This window comes from Onychostoma macrolepis, chromosome 16 (assembly GCF_012432095.1).
Source record: "Onychostoma macrolepis isolate SWU-2019 chromosome 16, ASM1243209v1, whole genome shotgun sequence".
Taxonomy (NCBI): Eukaryota; Metazoa; Chordata; class Actinopteri; order Cypriniformes; family Cyprinidae; genus Onychostoma; species Onychostoma macrolepis.
This window is the reverse complement of record NC_081170.1, coordinates 19351430-19376582: the sequence shown is the minus strand read 5'-3', so window position 1 is coordinate 19376582 and position 25153 is coordinate 19351430. Positions and strand designations below refer to the sequence as shown.

Sequence of the window (25153 nt, the reverse complement as noted above, 5' to 3'; positions counted from 1 at the left end):
ACAAAAGGTATACTATAGGTGTAGGTATTTTATATTTGTTTGAATTTGCTTAAACATTGTATCATAGCACAAAATGTCCTTTCTTTCTTTTCCTTTAAAGGTGAATGTTAAGCTGCTTATTAAAAAAAAAAAAAAAAAAGGAAATTTTTACAAATACACTCCAGATGTATATATCTCTGATTAGGAATCACAGTAATAAATGACAAATTAGAAATTAATACTCAATACAATTCAAATTTCTCATACAGAGATTTTTGTGAAGTATTGACGGTTTTTAGACTTAAAAAAATAATCATGATTAAAAAAAAAAAATCACTGTAATGATGGCCATTTTAAAAATGCTGAATGATATCAACAAAACATTTCTTGTTTAGTTAAAAAATGTTTTTTTTTTGTTGTTTTTTTTTTTATGAATTTGACAGCAATGAAAGAGATTAAGATGTGTTTTGGCGAACACGCCAAAGTATGTTCTGCCCCAGCTCTTGTCAGAAAACGCTGTCAGAGTTGTCATAGCTGATAATGTAGGCTATGAAGGCATTCACAACACTGAGTGGACATGGCATGTCTGCTTTGAACAAATAGCCTATATGTTTATTTAAGGTTAAACTGCATTAGGTCAGACACTGGCTGGCACTAGTCATTTTTGGAAATGTCAGGTCCATAGCAGCTCTGGGCCTAATGACTAATGTTTCTCAGACTGGCCTACAAACAACTAAACCGGTCTGTGCCTCGGCACAAAAATAATTAGAGAGGAATGTGGAAACAGGCCATCTTTTATAAAGCCATAATAGTTTCGCCACACCTGCTGCCAGCTACCTGGTCATGTGACTTTTTGTGAAAGCAATAGCCAGTGGCAGGAACGTGGCGCTGCAGGTGAGCTCTGATAACCATCTGGGCCATAATGGTTGAAAGGCGACCAAATGATGACTCAATACTTGAGACATTCTCTTTATGTCTGATCCCAGAGACAAAGACAAATTGTCCATGAATGAATCTTATCTTTGTCTGGAAGAGACTTGAAAGAAATGTGCTAAATTTCTCATAACAAAAAGGCCAGAATGTCTGACTACCGAAACTAAAATCCTCATACAAGTGACTACCCACCCCATCCAGTTTATACAAAGCATACAATCCGGTATTTCCTGTCCTGAGGCTCAAGCTTTAACAGAAAAGGTCAGATTTTTAGACCGCCTACAGCACATACAAGCCTTATCTTTTAATATCCATAAAGAAATGGGTTAGCAGCTCAAATGGTCCGGAAGCTATGGCTAGATGTGCCCTATAAAAACTGGAACAACTGGAAACAAGACATTTATCCAGCGTCCAGTGCATCTGCAAACCGCTGACAGGAGACTGAACTGCGAGGAGGAGTGTGCATGACTGTTTCTGGGCGGCCCGTTGATCCAGATTGACATTTGTGCAATTTAGCTCAGCTCGGGTTGCGAGTGTGTGTTTGTTTGAAGCTCTAGAAGTCCTGCTGAATAAATAAGTAAGCGAGCAGCCGTCAAGCCTGATGAGGAGTTATTTCTGAAATACTGCATGTCGCAGAGCACCCTGCTCTGTTTGGGCTGCAGGGCATTCTGGGGGATCTCAGTCTGAAATGCTCTGGCCATGACCACAGTTAGATAGAGCAAGCACTGTCCAGTCATACACATCAAAATCTGTCTCTTACTAACATACTGATAAGTCAAAAATAATTTTCATGTTATGGTTGTTAAATTTGTTTTGACAAAACAAAACAAAACAAATAATGCACTAAAAATATCCAGCAGTTTTAAAGTTTTAATAGTTTGAAGTAAATTTATGCATCACAACATGACAGTGTATATGGATATTAAATGGATATTAATTGTGAGATGAATCTATCTATCTAATAGAGTCTAGATGCATTTAACTGATCAAAAGTGACAGTAACGTTTTTTAGTGTTAGAATTTTTTTTGTTACAAAAATGCTGATCCTGAAAAAACAATGCATTGTGGTTACCACAGAAATATTAAGCAGTGCAATTGTTTTCAACATTGATATAATAATAAATGTTTATTGAACACCAAATAAGCATATTAAAATGATTTCTGAAGGATTGTGAGACACTGAAGACTGCAGTAATGGTTCATGAATATTCAGGTTTGACATTACAGGAATAAATTAATTTTAAAATATTATAAAATAGAAAATGATTATTATAAATTGTAATAATATTTTACAATATTACTGTTTCTACATATAAAATAAATGCAGCCTTGTTGAGCATAAGAAACTTCTCAAAATCATAAATGTATATAAAGTGCCCTCCACTAATATTGGCACCCTTGATAAATATGAGCAAAGGCGGCTGTGAAAATAAATCTGCATTGTTTATGCTTTTTATCTTTCATTCAAAAAAATTCACAAAATTCCAACCTATCATTGAAGTAAAACAATTGAAAGTGTGTGTGTGTGGGGGGGGTCTCATTGTGAAATAAATGCTTTCTCTAGTTCAAGTTGGCCACTATTATTGGCACTCAATTATTGCAACGTCCTTTTCCCAGGGTAACAGCTCTGAGTTTTCTCCTTCTTTGGAGAACACCTGGCAAGAGATCAGAGACCATTTTCTTCATACAGAATCTCTCCAGATCCTTCAGATTCACGGCTCCATGTTAGTACTTCTTCTCTTCAGTTCACCCCACTCATTTTCTATAGGGTTCAGGTCAGAGGACAGGGACAGCCATGGTAAAAGATTCATTTTGTGCTCAGTGACCCATTTTTGTGTTTATTTTGATGTTTGTTTTGGATTGTTGTCCTGGTGGAAGATCCAAACACGGCCCATTATAAGATTTCTAACAGAGGCAGACAGGTTTTTATTTTTTATCTGTTGGTATTTAATAGAATCCATGATGCCATGTGTCTGAACAAGATGTTCAGGACCTCTGGCAGAAAAACAAGCCCACAATATTAAAGATCCAGCAGTATATTTAACCTTGGACATGGGGTACTTTTTTTATCTCTGTTTGTACTAAACTCATCTGGTGGGTTTGCTGCCAAAAAGCTCTTTTTTTCAGTTTCATCTGACCATAGAAGCCAGTGCCATTTGAAGTTCCAGTCGTGTCTGATAACTGAATTTGCTGGAGTTTGTTTTTGGATGATTGAGGAGAATTTTCCTTGAAACCCTCCTGAACAACATGTGGTGATGTAGGGGATGTTTGATGTATATATTTTGATAGTTGATTGGAACCTCTTAATTATTGCCCTGATGGTGTTAATGGGGATTTTCAATGCTTTAACTCTTACAGCCACTTTCTATTTTGTGATGCTCAACAATATTGTTCTGCGCATCAGAACTATATTCTTAGGTTTTACTCCGTGTGATGGATGATTAAGGGAATTTGACCTTTGTGTTTCTCATATTTATAATCCTGTGGAACAGGAAGTCATGGCTGGACAATTTCATGCTCCTGGTGTGCTAAAACATTTAAATATGAATGGGAATATACTTCAGAGATATTTTACTTATAAGAATTTCTAGGGGTGCCAATAACTGTGGCCAACATTCATTGGAGAAAAACATTTATTTCATCATGAGATTTTCTCCCCACTTTCAATTGTTTTACTTCAATGATAGGTTAGAATTTTGTGAATTTTTTGAGTGAAAGATCAAAAGGATAAACAATGCAGATTTATTTTCACAGCCGCCTTTGCTCATATTTATCAAGGGTGCCAATATTAGTGGAGGGCACTGTATACACACACACACAATCGACCAACCTACAGTACATTAAATTGATAAGTTCTTCCCGCAAGGACTCATAGTAATATTGTACATTAAATCACAATTTTGTTTCCTGGTGGACAGATAATACTGTAGCTACATTGTTGTCAGACAATCTGACTGGACAGTCGCTGAACGTGCTGTGGGCAGTCGTGAGTGTGCCATCTGAGGCTGACACTACATGTACCTTACCCATCAATGAGTGCAAAATTGTACCCGCCATCACACATCCACACATTAGAGCACGGCAGTTTGGCTTTGCGATCACGCAGGGTTGCTGGCATGTCGCCGCTCCACAAAAGCAGCAGGAGCGTTTGTGTGTAGAGAAGCCTAACTCTGCCCTTTCCAGCTGCAGAAATGAGACGAGGACAGGGGCATCTGAGAGAGAGCAAGAGCCAAAAGGCTAGACAATGAAGGACAAGAGAGGAGAGAAGGAGAGCGAGAGAGGAAAAAGAGAGGGGGGAGCAGTGTCATCTCTCTGCCCGCTGGCCTTCCCAGCTGTTCTTCGTTCTTTCTGCTTTCCCCTTCACATTTCATCTGACTTCGCATCACCACAGACCCCTCGTTCTCTCCGTCTCGGTGTCTCGGTTCTCTCTCTTTCTCCCCCACGTTCCCCTCCTATTTTTCCTCTGTGACTCAGTGAAACAGGTCAAGTGTTACTGAATTTCCCTTCCAGCTCAACCTGCCTAATACAAGACATGACTCTATTTAAAGGAATAGTTCACCCGAATATGAATATTGTGTCATCATTTACTCACCCTCATGTTGTTCCAAACCTGTATGATTTTCACTGTATAGACAAAAAACACTAAAACATTTTTTTTAAATAGCCACAAAAGATTTGGAACGACATGAGGGCGAGTAAATGAAGACAGAATATTACTTTTTGGGTAAACTGCCCCATTAATTGTGCTTTTTTTTAATCCTTTTTGGAGGTTGGCAGGCTGTGGTCTCCCTCCATTTTTATCGCAGATTAGAAAAAAGAATGTTGCAAAGTTTAGAATGACATTAGGGTAATTAATTGATGACTATCCCTTTAAAGGTGCTTCTTTGTCCTTTTTGGAGCTTAGTAGGCTGTGGTCTTTGGCTGTCCATTTTCATTGCAAGTCAAAAAAAAAAAATAATGCAAGCTTGTAAGGACATGAGGGTGAATAAAAAATGAAAATTCTGTTATCACTGAGTCGACTATCCCTTTAATGGTGCGTTTTTTTTGTCATTTTCAGGGCTTGGTAGTCCATAGTTTTCCGTTCATTTTCATTGCAGTTTGGAAAAAAGAAAGTTGCGAAAGTTCAGATGCACATGAGGGTGAATAAATGATAAAATAAAAATTTTGGGTGAACTATCCCATTAATTGTCCATTTTGGAGCTTGGCAGGCTGTGGTCTCCATCCATTTTTATCGCAGGTTAGAAAAAGAAAGTCGAAAAAGTAGGGTTTATTAAATGTTGGACTAATTTTATTTTTGGGTGAACTATCCCTTTAATTGTGCTTCTTTGTCCTTTTTGGAGCTTATAGGCCGTGGTCTTTGTCCATTTTCATTGCAGGTCGAAAAAATAAAGTTCCAAAAGCTTGGAATGACATGAAGGTGAATAAATGATAACAGAATTTTAATTTTGGGTCAACTATCACTTTAATGGTGTGTTTTTTTGTCATTGTCAGGGCTTGGCAGTCCATAGTTTCCATTCATTTTCATCGCAGGTTGGAAAAAAGAAAGTTGCGAAAGTTTGGAACAACATAAGGGTGAATAAATGATGAAAAATGTCATTTTTTGGGTGAACTATCTCTTTAACACATTCACAGAGCACATAAAAACTCCCAATCACACAGATTGTGCAGGGTAGCTCGTCATTACTGGCCCATCACATTTTTGTAATCAGCCATCGGTGCTTCATTTGATGTGTGGTCCACATACACACCACAAGGGCTGTGGAATTGACTCTGCAGGGAAGCAGATCGGCTGAAGTGTCGTCCAGCACAATCATATCCATGAATATGGCTCATGCAGTCGATTGTGTCTGTGAGCGTTGAAGGGTGACAAGATGTTTCTGAGTATTGTGCTGTGGAATAGATACGCAGAGCGGTGTGCAGCATGTCATTGCAGACCCATTATTTGATGGTGTGGAAAAGATTGTGTGGTGGAAACAAGCTGTAAATAACTGCTGTTGAAGTGTAGACTGTTTAAAGTAAACAACCTGCATTTTAAACACCATCTTTTGCATTCTCTGAAGGTGGCATGAATGTTTAAACCTGATGGACCCGTTTAATTCAAATGTTTTAAATTACAAAAGACGACTTTTAATGAATGTGACCTTTTGAGGATAATGTAACCAGTTACCACAGCAGCGTAATTTAATGTGAATGCTAATTATTTGATGAACGAAAATCACTGATTCAGTCTTGTAAGTACAGAATAGTTCTAGAAGGTAATTAATCTGCTTATTGAATATTGACATCTGGATTCTCAGTCGATTGCATCTTATTAACCTATTTATGTTCCTAAGACAAAATATAATAATGAAATTCTGCTCTGATCAAAATAGCCATTAATTTCATGCACTGCAGTCTGATGCAGTTCAATGATAACCATGATATTTTTCTAAATGGATCCAAGAACAGAAGATATGAACAATGCACAGGCTGATGAGAAAATCGATCAATTAGTTATCAGTGTAGTTCAAGGCATTTTGCATGGAGTCAAATCTTATATATCTATTCATATCTGAAAAAATTAATAATATACATAAAATGTAATCAATTTTTATACATCTTTGTCTCTTTTTGCCATCTGCTTTGCCATCACAGGAATAGGTTACATTTTAAATATTTAAAAATAGAAAACTGTTATTTAAAATTGCAATAATATTTCACAATGTTACTGTTTTAACTGTATTTTGATGAAAAAAATATCTTACCTCGCCCAACCTCAAAATTTCAAATAGTAGTTTGTGTATAATTATCTTTTTTTTTTTAATCTTATATATTTTTTTGGTCACTGTGTCTCTTTATGGAGAAGAGTGTGAATCTTTGGTGTTCCACATGAAAAATAACAGCATGTCGGTTTGGAACGGACATGACGGTGTGTAAATAATGAATGTTGATTTCTGGATGAACTATTCCTTTTAACATGAGTTCAATGACAGAAAATAGTTATGTGCTAGCCTAAAATGACTAACCATGTCTTTGATATTGTGATGCACTGGATGCTGGACTGGGCAGCGCAGTGTTCAGTGCAGTGGATGGTTTTGATGCGATATTGAGCAGTGGAGTGTATGTCTGGACTAGTTGTTTAGCGTGGAGGATAACGGTGGATGCTGTGGAATGGTTGGACTGAGTGTTTGAGCCAGTCAAGCAGAAGTGAGCAGCACTGAAGCTGCAGAAATGACCAAGATGAGGGAAGAGAGAAGAGAGAAGAGAAAGCGCGCTCTGCTGGGTTGTCACATGGATTATTTCAAAGCATCCCACACTCATTCATCCACATCACTTCATCACTATACACAACCTCTCCAAAATGAAAGAAATAGAGGGATGGGTGAGAAATGGGAGGAGCTGTAGACAGACAGTGATATAAGAAGAACAGCAAAGGAACAGGATGAGAAAACAGGAGGAGGAGAAGAAAAAGAGTAATGAGTCTTCAAATCGTTAAAGTGAGAGTTCACCCAAAAATGATTTTTTTTTTTAACTGTACTCACCCTTATGTTGTTCTTTAATTTCCTCTGTGGACCAGAAGGAGACATTTTAACTTTTAAGCAACATTTTAAGCTTCAAAAAGGCCACAAAAGAACTATAAAAAGTATCATGAAATCATTCTTCTAAATGAATCCGTTTGGTCCGAGTCATAAAAACACTCTGGGATGCATTTCCCAAAAGAACTGCTAGACAAATATGGCCACAAGATTTGTGGTTAGCAGTCCAATGCTTCAGTGTTTCCTGAACGTTTTCACCAAACGTTTGCAAACAGCATCACAAAGTTGTTCTTTCTCAAAATAAGCAAGCTAACAGTACAATCTATATATTTCTTTTCTCATACTGTATATACAAATTTAATTCTACATATTTTATTGTAAGTGCCGTTACTGAAGAGTACACACGTGTGAACGTGCTCTTGTAACCTAAAGGAAAAGTGGAGTATGCTGTAAGAGAGAATCCGCTAGCTGATTTCTCCAACAAAGCTTTGTACCATACATAGCAGTGAGCTATGTTTTTGAAACGCTATCCAGAATAATTACTAGGACTGATTCAGTTCACAGACTCCTTCGAAGACTATTATATAGCTCACTAAACCTGCGGGCCACTTTCATAGCACTTTTATGGTGCCTTTTTTGAAGCATAAAAGCTTCTGTCCTTATTAACTGTAATTGCATTGGAAAGAGTGACCAGCGTAGACTTGATTTATTTTTCTTTTTGTGTTCTATGAAAGAAGGTTTGGAACAACATGAGGGTGAGTAAATGATTAATCATTCCTTTAATCTTGCTTGTAGATACACAATATAATGCAGTTTCAGTGTGTGGAATAGTGCATGAGAGGGGTGCTTTGTATATCATTAAACAAGAGTGGCAATGTGTGCTTGCCTTTTGGAAGAAGGAAAAGTGTGTGTGTCTGCTCAGAATGCACTGAACACAAACAGTCGTCCTCCTTTCATCTCACACTCTGTTTTTGCAGGTGGGCCGTCTCTCAGGGGAGGGGACAGAATGAGTGAGAGACTACAAGACAATTTCCAAGTCTTCTACACACCAAAAAGCAAACCCCTCAAGTCTGTCCTGTCCATGTCCTGCAATCATTCTGCTGTAGCTGCAGAGGTCCACTCATATAACACCTCTGGGATATCTTCCTCATCACTCATACGGCTACTTTTTTTCCCGTGACAAACCCAATGTCAGCAGGAGGCCAGGACTACTGCTGCCTTCTAGTTGTTTGAGAATGATCGTGTTTATGAGAGGAATGCCACTATAATGCTGTAATTGCTAGTGGGTTTTTCTGGAAGCTCTGACTTTCTGAGTTTAGGGTGTGTCAATTTAAGAATAGTGGCGGAAGCAAATTGGTATTGGTCTTGTTGTCTGTACTTATGATGACTATATTTATTTTGCAGTTTTCTACTGTTCATGAAGATTAGAGTCTAGATTAGAGAACTGAAAGAGAGCGAGTTGTTGAGATGTTTCATGTGCAATATTTGTCACATGACTGTTCTGAAAGGCCAGTTTATAAAGCTTGTTTGGATAGATGCAGATGAGAAAATGTTAAGCACTTTTTATACTAAAAACTGATTTGTTTTTTTGCGTTGGGCAGTGTGCCAACATACAGCGCTGTTGCACATCGGGCGTATCGAGTTTGAGTCCCAGCTCGTGGACCTTTCCCAATCCTGTCCCCCTCTCTCTCCCACTTAAACGCCAAATATAACTACAATAAAATGCCAAAAATAAAATCTTTTTAAAAACTTATTTGTTTTGCATGTCAAAGTAAACTATTTACACTATGGTTCAAAAGTTTGGGGTCAGTAAAAATGGTCTCTGATGTGCAACAAGAATGTGTTTATTATAATTCAGTAAACATAGTTATATATTATTAAGATTTAAAAGAACTGTTTTCAATTGTAATATATTTGTTAAAATGGCAAAGCTGAATTTTCAGCATTATTGCTCCAGTCTTCAGTGTCACATGATCCTTCAGAAATCATTCAAATATGCTGACTTATATATTTCTTAAATATTTCTTATCTCAGCTGAAAACAGCTGTGCTGTTTAATATTTTTGTGTAAACCATTATACATTCTAGTTAACTGAATTCATGTCAAATCAAATTAATCCAAGTCTAAAAATATACATCATGCATACTAGTGAATTTCTATTGCATAAAATCATTTCTAAGAATTATTAAATGAAGCATTTTCCCCAAAATGGTAGCAGTGAGGTACAGTTTGTCAGATGCATCGAGGGTAAGCTGTGCATTTGCGTGTGTATAATATGCTTAAAGCATCAATTACACACCTAATGTGCATCCTTTCTGCTTCATTTTGTTTCACTAGTGCTACAAAACCTTCCAGTCTTTGTCAGTAAGTGAAATGAAATTGGCCACTGCATCCACTTATTTCAGATCTTGAATGCACATCTCATCATAACCATGACTCATAAGTGGGAACTTGGAGGAGCATACCTGACAGAAAGGGAAAAAAAGAGAGCGAGACAAAGAGCCGAGAGCAGATAATGGTTACAGAGTCAACACACAGAGTACTGGTGTTACTATGGCTACCTGTCAGATCGAGTCTATATCATCATCCCTGCTGATTGATTATGTGTTCTGTCCCCTCTTAACACACGCCGCCATCAACCAATCATTTCACTTAAATGTCAGTGTGTGTAAAAGGTCACTGGATCTTCTACCCGTGGTAACAACCCCATCACGGAAGAGTGACAAACCAAGCGTGAATTACTCTCCAGTACCAACTGATCAATCATCCATAATCAAAGCAATTGATAAGGTCAGACAGACCACCAGAAGAACCCCCGTCGGGCCTAATCTATCTATTCATCTGTTATCTGTGTGTAATGTCGTAGCCTCCGGGTACCCACGGGAGACGAGGGATACCAGACGATCCTCACAGCCTGACAGCTCAGGGCAACGCGGGTCAATCCAATCTCCCACTGAGCGCGGGTGCGTGCGCACACATGTCCAATTCACGGAAACACTACAGATGACGGAAGTGTCAGGGCTTCAGGGCCAAAACACACCAGCGCATCCTCGCTTTTCACTCGGGCCTTCATTCCACTCGCTTTTTTTATCTTTCCTAAACCGTCCCTCTGCATGACAGGGAATAAAAATAGAGCCTTCGGACCAGACTCGTCGCTCGCTATTAACCGCACATTCATGTATGAGGAATGTGATGGGCGTTAAATACAGTTTTGTGTGTGTGTGTGTGTGTTTTTTTTAGAGGGGGAATTTTTTGGTGCATGATATCATGAACCCAGATGACGACAGGGCATATACTCTCAGTCACGGCCCCAAAATGACACCATGTTTCCTTATCCTGACATCATTTCCCATTTTAACATCTGTCTCGTAGCACTGTGAACTCCTAAACCTCAAGGGGGTGCGATATGACACCATTTTATTTAACAAAAGGCAAGTTGTTGTCGTGTCTGTGCATTGTTCTGACAGAAAGCATGAGATGAGCTTCTCAGTAATTCAGAATCTTTGCTTTTTGCCCAGTCCATAATATAGGCTATTTAAATTCCATTTATAGCTTCCATATAGCAAATTTGCCTGGCACAACTAATACTATTTAGCTGTAATAAAGAACAATAAATATTTTATATTAATTACACTACCAATATATATATATATATATATATATATATATATATATATATATATATATATATATATATATATATATATATATATATATATATATATATATATATATATATATATATATATATATATATTTTTTTTTTTTAATTAAAACGTTTATTTACAAGGATGCATTAAATTGATCAAAGGTGACAGTTAAAACAGGTTTAATGTTAATCTGGATTTCCACAAAAATACTGAACAGTACAGCTGTTTTAAACATTGATAATAATAGGAAATGTTTCTTGAGCAGTAAATCAGCGTATTAGAATGATTTATGATGGATCATGTGACACTGAAGACTGGAGTAATGATTCTAAAAATTCATCTTTAGGATTAAACTACATTTTAAAACATTTTAAATTAAAAACAATATTTCTGTTTTTACCGTACAACACTTTTAAATGGTAGTGTACATTGAATAAAATAGAGTTACTATCTAAAATAGGATTTTAATATAGTTTTGATGCACTTATGGATTACCCCCAACAGAATATGGATACAAAAAATATATTTTTGTCACTGTAGCAGATACAGATGTACAGACGATGGCTTTACAGGACATACCTACTACTGACTATCCTGTGATGTGAAAGGCAGCAGGCAGGGAAAAATTCACTTTCAAGAGCTCTGCAAAAGGAATTCGTAATTGGTAAAACCTTTAATATTCTATAATGACATACATTATTTTTTTTCTAATACTGTAAGGGTTTTGTAGAAATGCACTAGTAGTGGTAATCTATACTAAATTTACTTTTAAATTCACCAAGATGAAGCGAGCAGTATTCTGCTGGTCATGTGATCTCAGCTTTAATTAAGGTACTGATATGACTGGAGTCTCTTCTCACATCATTTGAAAAAAATTTCTGAAAGTGAATTGACTAAACACTGTAAATCTTCCTAATATACGGGTTTGGAATGACGAGAGAGAAAATGACCAAATTTTCATTTTTATGTGCACTATCCCTTTAAGGCTGAATTGAGGGGAAAAAAAATAAAATGACCGAGTGCACCTTGAAGTTCACATCTGTGTTAGGCAATGATTGTGTCTCAGGACAAGTGGAACACACCATTACACAGTAACATAAGGCTATTATCATGATACATTCAGCTAGTGTTGTGGGACGAGAGAGAGAGAGACAAACTAAGAGAGGAAAGAGGCAGCTGGTCCTCACTCCAGGTTGCAACTCAGAGCAATTAGAGCAGGCAGATGGCTAAATGGCCGAGAAAAAAAACCCTCCAACTCCAAACGACAGTGACAAGTGTGCCAGGAGCACCAAGATTCTGACCCCGTCAACTGAAAGAGAAAGAGAGGAAAAGGACGGAATCTAGGGCACAGCTACTTCTGGAGGAAAACGTCTGTTGTTATATTAACAGGCACATTTCTATCAGGGTCACCTGCTAATACTAATGCGCACACACACACACACACACACACAGAGAGAGGAATTCTGCCTGCTGAATACCTTTATTATGACACCAACTCTTTCGGTTTCACTCCCCCTTCCTTTGCAAAGTGTGCTCTTGGTTAAATTTTAACCTGTTGAGATATGAGATCTGTTGCCTTTGTGTCAACAAAGAGGCTTTTTTGAGAGCAGAGTTCCTGTAGGGCTGAACTATGACGAGACTGTCAACTTTATAACCTGAAGGGGAGAAACTTGAATATAAGCTCAACCACATTCCTGTGCTTTTTATATTGCATGCGGCTTATTTCTGACTTGCATAAAAACAAGTTTGTTTTGTTACATAGTTGCAGCAGTACATCTGAAAGTATGGACAAACAATAATCTAAAATAAGGAAATAATGACAAAAATTTTACTGAACAAAATCTTTCATAAGGTGTTTTTGATTTAAAAATCAATAAAGATTAAATTAATAATGAGCATCATTATTATGATTAATTAAAATAAACTACTGAAGAAAATATGATGTGGAAAAACTCAGTTGTCAGTGATGTTAACAACAAAGCATTGGTTTCATTTTGCTCTCTCGTCAACAAAAATACCATGTTCGACTATCTAAGATTATATGCTTATGAATAAACTGGATAAAAATGAAAACGTCAAGACTATGCTATAACCAGAATAACTAAAGAAGTAAAAAATAGAGCTTTATGCGGACGCTTTATGTGTCGCTCTCTTGCACAGCCCATTTAGCTCTATTTCAGCCGGCGGTGTTATCTGTGACAGGTGACTTATCACACACACACACACACACACACACAGCTGAACATTCACAACCCAGCCTGAAAAGCACTGCAGGAAAACCAAACAAGAGAGATTTGATTGAGCCCCAGAGCATTCAGCACAAACCAAGAACACAGTCAAATATCTGTAAGACTTTAATAAGCAACCAAATAAAAAAAGACAATATTACAAAGACTGAAAACATTCAGACAACCAAAATAAAACCTAAAAGCAACGCAAGGCGGTAAAGCATTTAGTAGCATAGATGTGTTTTCTGTGTCCATGAGAGTTCGAGAGCGCTGCTCAACAGTTTATAGCACAAACACGTTACAGGCATCAATAAATCACTCAGAATAAAAACAATTAAAGCACAGATCGTTTAAAAAAAAAAAAAACAGTAAAATCAACTGATATAAGACTCAATAACATTTTACAATATGGTTCAATATGCTAACATTAATGCACTAAGTAAAATAATTAACATTTTTACAGCTTTTATTAATTTAGGTTCATGTTAATTTCCACATATACGAATATATTTTTAACATTTCAAGTTGTATAAATTAACAAACCAATGTATTATGAACAATCAATAGTAGCCTATATTTATAAATTAACAATAGATTCATGAATGCGGTAAAAGTGATATTATTTCATGATACCTAATGCATTATAAATGCTAACAAATTGAACCTCATTATAAAGCATTACTAACTCAAAAAAAACAATTATGTATCCTTCATGCTCACAACAGTGAAGTACAATACACAAGGATGTGGCATCACTGTTTAGCCTTATGAATAAGGTCATGTTTATATATTTATACTATATACACAGGAGAGATGTTTGTGACGGTGACATTAAGGCTTTTAAATGTGCGTGTGTATGTGTTTACCAGGACTGTGGAACATCGAAACCAGACAACAAGGGACAACAGCATCGAGGAGAACGTAACATCCCATATTCACAACTCCGCTACTTAAACCATCTCCCATCGCAGAAGATACTTCCTTAATATTCTCAAGGCATCCGTTCCTTCATTACGGAATTCCTGGAGGAGACGTTGAGCTAGAAGGTCAGTGCGTTCTCCTCTAATGAGGAGCTAAAGTGTTCTGCCTCTCAGAGCACGAGTGACGAATTCACTTCCTCTACTCACACATTCACTGATCGCGGTCTGACCTTTCAATCAGGATGTAAACTAGGCAGCGTCGAAGCCATGGCCTATTCGGTGCAAGACGGATCGGAGCGGCCTGTGTCAGACTGACCACCCTTTCAGAGGTGAGAACAACTTCTTTCAGCGGCATTGATCCAGACGTGGCACTAATAGGGTCACTGAATCAAGACGGAAGCCCAGGCAAAACAACACTACGGTACCCACTATGCCCTCTGATGCTCGGGAACAGACAGGGACACTTATAGACTCAAGGGCAGTTGGTTTGACAGATGATTTAGAGGGAGAAAGAATACGTGTTTGTGTGTGTGTGTGTGTGATGTCCAGTTTAAATCACACTGTGTTCGTGTGTGAGACCCTGAGAGACTGGAGGAATAACTCACTGCCCTCGAGTCAGACACCACTTAACACGCTGACTCACTCTCACACACACACACACACACACACTCCAACTACACCCCATAGAAAGCTTCCCCATGTGAATGTGTTTTGATACTAGATTACAGCTGTAAATATGTGATATGTGCTCTCATATAGTACTGTACGCACTGAGCCGTGGTTGACATGCGCAACATTCGACCTGGATATTCACCTCGCTCGTCTCCGTATTTACAACATTTAGAAGTATAGATTTTTTAATTTTTAAGAAAAATAAAATGTGTACATACAGTAGTTTACAATCACCTCACATCGAACAATACGCACGATCTTTCACTCAGCTTCTTCATTTTATTTCCCATTAAACAAGGCAGTGTATCTCACCGGCTGAGAGGAACGCTAATAAAACAAGGAAATAACAGTATGCGATGCAAACTGTGTTGTCTGAGGAGAGGTATATTTAGCTGTGTGGCCATGGTAACCCTAGACTTGGGTTATAGTTATAAATATAGATTTGTTGATAACACTTTACAATAAGATTTAACTCGTTAGCAATAGTTAATGCATTAGGTATCATCATCTACTGACTTTTAACAATATATCCACAGCATTTATTAATGTTGGTTAATAATGCCAATTATTAACCAAGTTTATAAATCAACATTAGTGAGTGTATTATGTACAAACATTAATAATAAACGACAGTATATTTATAAATTAACATGAACTTAGATTAATAAATGCTGTAAAAGTATTGTTGGTTCGTCATAACTAAAACCAATAACAAACTGAACAATATTGTAAAGTGTTACATGTGTGGCACACAATCCCTTTAAGTTTAACTGGAACATATTACAATAAATTTAGTTGAATTCTTCCTTTCCGTCAGGGTTTAAACTTCACTGTGAAAAAGGATGTAACCCTGACCCGCTGTTTTTATTGCTACAGCGCTCTGCTACACTGTTTTACGAGTGAATGCATAAGGAAATTGTACAAGGAAAACGGTAAAGAGCGCTGCCTTGAACTCGTCTTTTCCTGACTAAATGGATTGTGGGTGAGAACGAACACACCATTTATTAACGTTTGATTTGATTTGATTTGATTTCCCCCGAAAAACCGAATGATTCACTGGTGAGTCATGTCACGGGATTGAGATTGCTGTATAATGAGTGAACTGTGCACGTCATCTCGAGACAGATGAGTGTGTGAGGATGAATTAACAGGAAGGAAGGCCACAGAGGCGTGGCTAGTTATTAACATTAGACATGATTGAGTGTACAACAGATCAAAAGCATTGGGCACATTTGACTCTTTAAAATCTACACAATACGCAAGGACGGCTTCCACAGAGATGTAGGGCCAAGGAATGTGCTCTACCCAAACCCAACTCACTCTGAGAGAATCAAGTTTGAAACTGGTTTAAGTGTGAAACCATGAACAGCACAGTGGATTTACATATATAACTTCATGTGTGTGCATGTCATATATATATCGCGCAGTGTCAACATCTGCAGTTTCATATTACTCAGAATGTGTCACCATGACAACCAGAGCAATAATTAGGAATGGAAGCCTGACAGTTTTGTTTTTAGTAGTCTCTATTTACTTCATCCGATCCTTCAATGTTTTAATCTGTGCTATATCCAGCGTATTAATTCATCCATTCATCAACTCAATCCATCCATTAATCCTTCTCTCATGGTATTTGATGCCATAATTTGTTTTTACAATAAAATGAATATTCATTAAGAGGATGAAATTCAATCCTTCTGGAAGAGGTCCACGAACACCCTCCTAGAACCTCTTTCTTCTCTCCTCTTACACATAGACTGCAGTCCGAGAAATCACGGAGCCGTCCCTCTGGGACTCCATGTCATCATCTAGGTCATCATCGTGTGGGCGGAGCTGTAGGATGGGTCCGCCCCCACCGAAATGATCATATCGCTCATCCTCTTCTTCCAATTCATCGAATTTCTTCCTTTCTACCTCGTCCATCTCTCTACTAAGCAGGATATCCTCCGCTGTGTGAGTGTGTGTGGTCTCGAGCAGAGCCATGCCCCCCGGGTGCATGCCCTGATTGGCCGTTTTCTCGTTAAGCCCCACCTCTCCTCTGTAAATGGGCGTGTTGTTGTTTCCGTTGTTCCCGGTGCCGTTTTTGCTTGATTTGGCAGATCCAAAGAGGCGGGTAAAGGAGTCGTAGGGAGCACCGGCTGGCTTGCCGGTGCCACGGTAACCATGCTGTTGGCGGCGATTATGGGATACCAGGAAGTAGATGAGGACACCTAACAGTATGACGGCCAGAATACACGCGAAGATCACGCCTGCGATCACGCCTGTGTTTGAGGGGGGAGATGGTTGTTCTAGAGACAGAAAAGTTAAAAAAAGAGAGAAACGGAAGAACAGAATTAGCCAGAATTAAAGATTCATGGAAAGGAAATGGAAGTCAAATGTTTAAAGACCCAATGAAAACTCAGATTTGTGGCTTACAATGTGTATTATATTTGAAGCCTATATTTTAGCGGACAAAAACGTTGATTACTCCTTCTGTACTAAACAAATTCCTGTTCAATCAAGTACCAAAAAAATGGTTCATGATAATGATACAAGTCTTTGGATATGTCCTATGATGGTGGACATTTTATTTATTTAAGTGACTTGAATCTTTTAGGTCAATAAATAATTCACTGAACCAATTTGTTAACAGACACCAAAAAATCTTATTATCCTTTGTTAGAAAATTTGTGTTTACATATTTTACAAATTAATAATTCTTACAATGCTTTTCCTCTACTTGTTGTGAACAAGACTTGCATGCCAAACTGAACAAACGCCATGCCCATCTCATTCAGTCAGTCAGTAAATCACACTGTGTACTGCGTGCCTTAGTTCATTCAGTTTGTTCATGTAATGTCTCGTTAAATGACTCCCAGAGTATTGTTAAAACCCAAAACAGAGACTCTTTCAGTGAAAAGCGTATTTGTTTAGTACCCCCACACACACAAAAAAAAGAGTGCATGGAAGTTAAACAAGAACAATTTGTTTACTTAAAAGACTCATTAAAAAACACTAAATCATTCACGCAAATATGACAACATTCTCTATGTGATTTCATGGGATCTTTACGAGACAGGAGAAAATTATTTCCAGTTCCTCACACCCAGTCTGTGTTTAAATGCAAATGTGTGTGTATGTGTTTAATCATGTGAATGCATGTGGGATGGTGACATTTCTGTGCAATTCCTCAAGGGGAACTGCTTTCCATAAGGCCAGTTTGTAGCATTCACACTTACAACTGCTCAATAAAGAGGAAACACAGCACCAGCATGCAGCCTCACATAAAACAGAAAAGAGAGGATGATGGACAAAGGGACGGATGGCTGGTTGATGGATGGATAGATAGATGGATGGATGAGAGGAAGGAAGGCGTAAGAGAGGAGGCTGGGATTGACAGGGGGAGACAGCAGACAGACGCATCGGCCTTGAAGCCACAAACACACAGCGCACAGCTTCTTCCTCAGTGCCCGGCGAATGCGTGTACGAGATGAAATAAGTATGCGAAGACGTGACTAGCACTGCTGAAAGAGAGCAGTGCATGTGTTAACACCCAAAATAAACAACATCATCTTGAACTCTTACATTTTTCATTGATTGTCATCGGTTTTTCTTGTGCATCTTGCACAGAAACACCTAACGGCAGGAACACAATCATGTCTGACTGCCTCAGTCGCCGTGTTCCCGTTAGCCACCCACTGTGGCGTACTTCTCTCTCCCACACATACACCTCTACCTCCCACTGTTTCAGTCAGAGTGAGCGTGTTGTTCTGATCTTCGAGTCAATCTCTCACTGCCTGCCCGAGTCCTCTGAATTATACATGACAGTCTGATCATATAGCGGCCACACACACACCCACGGATCTACATGGCTTCATTAGCGGAAGATTTCACACTCACAAACAGCCACAGAGGAGTGCTTGCCCGTGCTAAAGCCACTGTCACAATGCCAGGGTGTTGGCACATGAGCGTGCTCCGAGCGGTTTTCAGCAAGTTGCTATGTGGTTTATAGGGTGTTCAGAGTTGTTTCTAAAGAAGACAAAGATCAAGAAGTAGCAAATTTCTCATAAGCAATATTTAAAATAAAAAATACGTAATAAATATTATCTGCTGTTTGACTAAACTGTAATCCACCGAGAAAGATTTAGGAATATTTTACATAAATTTTCTGTCCCATAAGAAAGAGGCAGCTTAAAGTCGGCATTAAGGGAACATTTTCAAATTCAATGAATTTTCGAATTCATCCATGTATATTTTATTTTTAAAAATTAGTTCGACCTTGTAATTTTATCATCAAAATGTAATATCTTGACCTTCCAGTGACACAACAGACTTCTCTCTGGTGTCTTATGCTGGATTTCTCCAATCATTTAATCTGTGTAAACCCCGCCCACTTTTTTTTTTACAGTCGACTACAATCTCACATTCAGATCTGACACCAAGTCCTATATTTTTTCCCATGATTCATTTCACTCAGATGATAACGGCAGAAAAGATCTACCACTACTTCTGTTAAAAGTTGCTTAAAGGAATCAATTCATCCAAAAATAAAAATCCTGTTATCAGTGTACCCATCCTCATGTTAATGCAAAGTCAGAGGGGTTCATTGTTGATTTGGACCCTGTTGACTTTCATTGTAAATAAAAAACATTCTTTGAAATATATTTTTTATATTTCACAAAATGTCAGATTCTACGTCTATTTTAACAATGACTGTGTTTACATGCACCCTCTTAGTGCGATTATAATGAGATTTTGGCAATATTGTGATTAAACTTTACCTCACGTAAACAATACTTAGATCTAAATAAAGCGATTAAGCTAATAATCGCAGCAAGCATTATCGTATTAACATAGGTGGCTACACCGATTTTAAATCAAAATATACAGGCATGTAAAAACCTTAATCACAGTATTGCTGCTCTGACCAAAGTGTGCATGTGCTCGTGACATAGGCTACATGACGTGACATGCACCTGTAATAATACGCAGATTAGAAACGATGGCGGAGAAGAAAGCGCCGCATTAGGGGAAAACAACTCGCTGCCACCAGTCTCTGTTCCTTACCCTTATCCAGAAATGGTGAGTAGAACACGACGGCAACGTAGGCAAACAAATTCCATCACATTACTATGGCGCCCGAAAAAGCATTGAATACAACCCTACAAAAGTGTTTTGCATTAGACGTAAATAAATTAAATCTGCGGCCAGTTAACACACTCTGCTCTTTGCGTTGCGGTCTATGGAGGGTCAGAAAGCTCTTGGATTTCATCAAAAATGTCTTAATTTGTGTTCCAAAGATGAACGAAGGTCTTACAGGTCTGGAACAACATGACGGTGAGTAATTAATGACAGAATTTTAATTTTTTGGGTGAACTATCCCTTTAAGCATGAGAAACAGTTAAAAGTGATACTGGCTTGTGAACACCACTAATTATATTGTATTACCACTAATGTAGTCTCTTTATCTTTCTCTAAGTACTGGCAGTATATTAATAAATGTACATATTAGCGCTCTAAGTGGATGAATGAAGCTCATTGAGCTTTCTTAGACAGACGAGAGGGGGAAAATGTCTCCGAATGCCTCACATTCTCTTTTCATTTTTTTGTCACACCATTGGACGGGAGCGAGCAGGACAAGGCAGAGGAGGAGATCTTTTTCCATGACAGCTGGATGGAGAACATGACAGAATCTCCAGAGTTGAAAATGAATGATGGAGGAGAGAGAGAGAAGTGGGGGTTGAATCTAGGTTAGCCCGAGAGCAACATGAGGCACAGTGTTGAGAAACGATTTGGATTCGTAGTTGGATTCCCGGCTCTGGCTCTGGTGGAGCTACAAAACACGCTCCAAGGTATCTCTGTACCGCTCTCATGCTTTCAGGAGGAACACCGAGACAAGATCTGTGCGGGCCGACCTTAGTCACCATGGAGATGGCTGCCTGGGGCAAAGACAGCCACGCGACTGAGAAGGTAGTGGCCATTTCATGGCTGTCAAAACGGCTGCACTTAAGCAGAACCACTTCACGGCTAAGCAACACTTCCCGCGGCGCTCCACGGAACATATCTCCTCTTGCACCTGACTCCTACACTACACGCCACAAACACCAACTGAACACAACAAATTTTGTCCGCACATGCACGGCAAAGGCTGGCTTTGCATTACGGGCTTGATTAGCATTTGCCTTCTGCTCTTCCTTTGACAGGAGGATAAGAGGCCGGGAGCTGAAACAGCAGTGACTGACTTATCCTCGCCGAGAGCCTCTTTTGTGAGGAGATGGTTGGAGAAGGAGGGTGGGTAGCAGGTTTGGAAGGCACAGAAGTGGTTCAGGCGAACAAAACAAAAGAGTTTGAAGCAAAGAGGATGAAAGTAATGAGCGGAAGAGAGTGAAAGGATGCACGTGTGATGGGAGAGCTGTAGGTTCCCAAGGGGGTAGAAATGCCACCAGCATTCATCCGCTCCACCCTCCTCTCTTGGTTCAGTCTCTTCCTGCTGGTCTTTTCTCTTGTTTTCTCTCCCATGAGAATATGGGAGGAACCAAAAAAGAGGAGGGAAGGCAAGATGTTGTCAGTTTAGTGTTTGGTAGGGGAATGTATTTTTTCCAAATGAGCAAAGATCTGCCTTCAAGCCACACTGATCTGCAAGGACACGTATATGCAAGAGAGAGGGGATAGCGAAGGAAAATGGAGGAAGGTAGAAGGCTTTTAAAACCCAAGTTGTGAGAGAAAAGCACCTTTCCTCCACATTACCTAAGAGCTATTAGTCTTGCTCAGCACTAAAGCAGCTCAGTCCCTCTGCAGTCAACCATGTGGATATTTTATTCCATCAGCCTGTCACAAGACATCAGAACGGGCCAGAAAAAGCTAGGAGAGGACAATTTTGCATCCCATGGCGGCCATCAAACGTACTGTGGCGCTCGCTTTAGCTATGAAACTCTGGGACGGGCATCTGAACATCAGTGATAATACAGTCAAAAAAATTATAAAGGAAGTATCTTAATGCAATCAAAAAAGAATGCCTAAAATGTATTGAATTTGTCGATAAATATCAGATGGATCAAATGGATGGATGAAAATATGATGGAAAAAATATTAACTAATAGAACTGTAGAAAGAATACAATTGGGAACACAATATGCTGGGTGAAGAATTGACAGTGAACCACTATAGTAGAGGGTGCAGTAGCTTAATGTACAGACCCAATGTGTGAGAATAAGCTATATACAACATAAACTTGTGCATAGCTTGTGTTGTGAAATCGCCTTTACAGCACGCTGTAAGTGAAACACTATCTTCAAAATATTAACAAATTTTCTACATTTTTGTGAAAACAAAAAACCTATGACTTTAACAGGAAACCGTGTCAAAACACTGCTCAATACCACCCAAATACAGCTGCACTCAACCCCACCCAAACACAGTCACATCTGCAATCACAAACACACACAAGCTCATCTCTTTGGAAAACATCCTTCAGAATTCTATGGGAAATGTGTCCATTTTCAGACATGTTTTACCAGATCAAGAAAGTCCCAAACTAAAGTAAAATACACCACCAGAGAGTCAGGAACAGCTGAAGGCTGAGGGATGACAGTGCATGCGGGGCGATCTTGAGGACAAAAAGAGCGACGAACAAAACACATACAAACAAGAAAAGTGCCAACAAACTGCCTTATGTCTGTAACCTTAACTGTAACCTCTTGCTTGTCTGAAATTAGGTCTAATTTTTCCAACTACTGCCCCTGTTGCCACCTCACACTCAACACAGTGGAAACGTGTGAGGAACCTACTACTATATACTGTATAGTAGTCAAATACTATACAGATAGACTCACCTCTCACGAAGACGGTGATCTGATCTCTGGAGTATCCCAAACGGTTTTTGACCTCACAGATGAAGGTGGTGTTGATGGTGTCATCCACTTTCTGCACAGAAAGTCGGGTTTCCTGCACCTGCACTGTTTCAGGCATCAGTCCAGACAAACTGAGGGACAAAAACCAGACAACATTAGCACAGCGTTTCTGACCTATTGACTACTAGCATGAAGTCTGGTCCACTTTGTAGCTTATTCTGGCCAAGAACCGCCCACTTAGAAGAAGCCATCTGACTCACATTTTATGTTTTTATATGCCGTTTAGAGGAGGGTCCTCACTCCCAGAATTAGTGTCAAAGCCAGCCAATCAGAATAGAGGGTGCCAGATTGAGAAAGTGCTTTCCATTTTTGTGTGCAATTTGCATCAGTTTATTGTCATTATCTTAAGCCGAGTGCACACTGTATGATTTTTACAGTATTTTACAATTGCTGTTTGTCAGACTATACAATATAATCCCAGTGAGATTTTTGAGTAAATGCCATGGCACACTGATATACAGCGTAACCAAGACTTTGGTCCCAGTCATCCCTTTGACTTTCACAACTTCAGCCATCAAACTGCATGCGAAATTTCAGACACTGCCAAAACCTCCATCAACACATTTGCCTGGAAGCTTCTAGCAATCCTGAAAGCTTAGATTAGCTGGTTCAGATGTGTTTAATTAGGATTGGATCTAAATTCGACTGGAAGGCAGCCCTCCAGAAGCAGGATTGGACAATGTTGAACACACCTGAACCAGTCAGGAACACTAGAAAATTGCCGGCAGTTGTTTTGGAGCTAAATTATGCAGGAAAGGAGGCCTTCAGAGTAGGACTGGAAAACCCTGCATGAAACAATCAAAGGCTGGACATTTTGCCCAATGAAGTCTTTAACGATATTGGTTTAAAATCAACAGTGTAAACCTGGCTAATTGGTAAGATGAATCATAACTGAAAGGGAAAAGAAATGCTCACGTTTTCCAGGTGACGGTGGTGGGGGCGGGGTTTCCATCTGCCTGACAGATCAAAAATGCACTTGTCCGACCCCTGTACCAGTTATCATCATACCCTTTGATCTGCACCTTGGGAGGATCTGACAGAAAGAAAAAGCCAGAGTAAATGCGTGGATTGAACAACTAGCCACCTATTTTGTGTTTCTGGTCCAAGCAGCACTGTAAAGCCTTAGGGTAATTTGCTTGATTGCTGTTACTAATGTCTGGCATACTGTGTAGACACATTACCGGCCAGGACCAAAAGAGACATGACTCACTAAAGCAATTCTCAGCTATAGCAACAGGAAATGTTAAGCATAACAGCATTTGGATCAGTGGTTTCTGGTGATTTTAATGGTCTGGTTCAAATCTTACATTCAACAACAAGTTTCATCGGGAAGGTCTCGGGTTGGGGCATGGTACGGTGTGACACCATGCAGCTGATGTCTTTGCCATTATCCGACGGCTGCGGAGCCAGCATGTAGGCACTCTGGACGCTGACCGTATTATCTGGATTGTCCGTCGTGATCGGCGTCGTCACGTTTCCGTTAAGCGTTGTGGACCAAGAAATGGTCGCTGCCGGACGGCCATTGGATGATTCACAGCGTGCCACGATGACTGGGGTTTGGTCGGCGGTAACTGTGACAGTTGTAGCTATGTTCTTCGGTTTAGCTGTGGGAAAGAGAGAGAGAGTGACCTTTATTTGATGCTATAATGTGAAGGAGGGTAAGGGAAGATGAGAAGAGGAGGGGAGGAAGTGGAGACGGGAAGATCACAGCTTGGCTTGTCCTGCCACACGCTAACACAGCGCTCACATTGTACTCACGTTTTGCTCTGAGAAAGACATCAAAGAGAGGGAAAGGAGAAAAGCAGGGGAGATGGGGAACGACAGGGAAGCGACGGCCTCTCAGCATGATAAGCAGGCAGATCAATAGCAGGGAGAGAGAGAAGGGAGGGGGCAAGCGAGCAAGAGCCCGGCCAAGGTTACTGCCACATTTCACACACATTAACAGCAGCACAATTGATCTGACAATACCATTTATAAATCCCCTTTAAGCCTCACAAACGGACACAGACGTGAGCGTGAGTCTGAGTACATACATATTCTTTAAAACAGACTAAGGCTGCAACTGACAAATATTTTGATAATTGATCCAAGCTGTCACTTGTCGTTTCAGTCCCCCAACTGTCAATTATTTTTTACACTTTTCTAAACTAATCAGATTTTTAAAAAGCTAAATTTCCTCCTGTATTTTTATTGAAGAAAAAAATATTCCATGTCTTGTTCTCCAGCAAACAATTTGCAAACTACTTAATAGTATCCTATTAATAGTATCCTGCACACTAAGCACTTTGCTAATGCTATATACATAAATACATATACATTTTATTACGTATTCAATTAACTGATAAATTAAATGTTGATCATTTACTT

General features: G+C 39.1%; 1 protein-coding gene across 2 annotated transcripts in view; it reads right to left on the bottom strand.

Moving 5' to 3' along the window:
- si:ch73-22o12.1 (nectin-2) overlaps positions 1 to 25153 on the bottom strand; it is a 69711-nt gene that overhangs the window by 17900 nt on the left and 26658 nt on the right. The window contains exons 4-7 of one of the 2 annotated variants that reach the window (XM_058747059.1): positions 24094 to 24390; positions 23702 to 23819; positions 22709 to 22857; positions 15496 to 17185 (exon numbers count right to left, since the gene is read on the bottom strand). In XM_058747059.1, the coding sequence (XP_058603042.1) occupies positions 16644 to 17185; positions 22709 to 22857; positions 23702 to 23819; positions 24094 to 24390 (1106 nt within the window). In that variant the 3' untranslated portion in view covers positions 15496 to 16643. Of the gene's footprint in view, positions 1 to 15495; positions 17186 to 22708; positions 22858 to 23701; positions 23820 to 24093; positions 24391 to 25153 lie in introns of those variants that run through there. The other variant, XM_058747061.1, reaches the window with a different exon arrangement.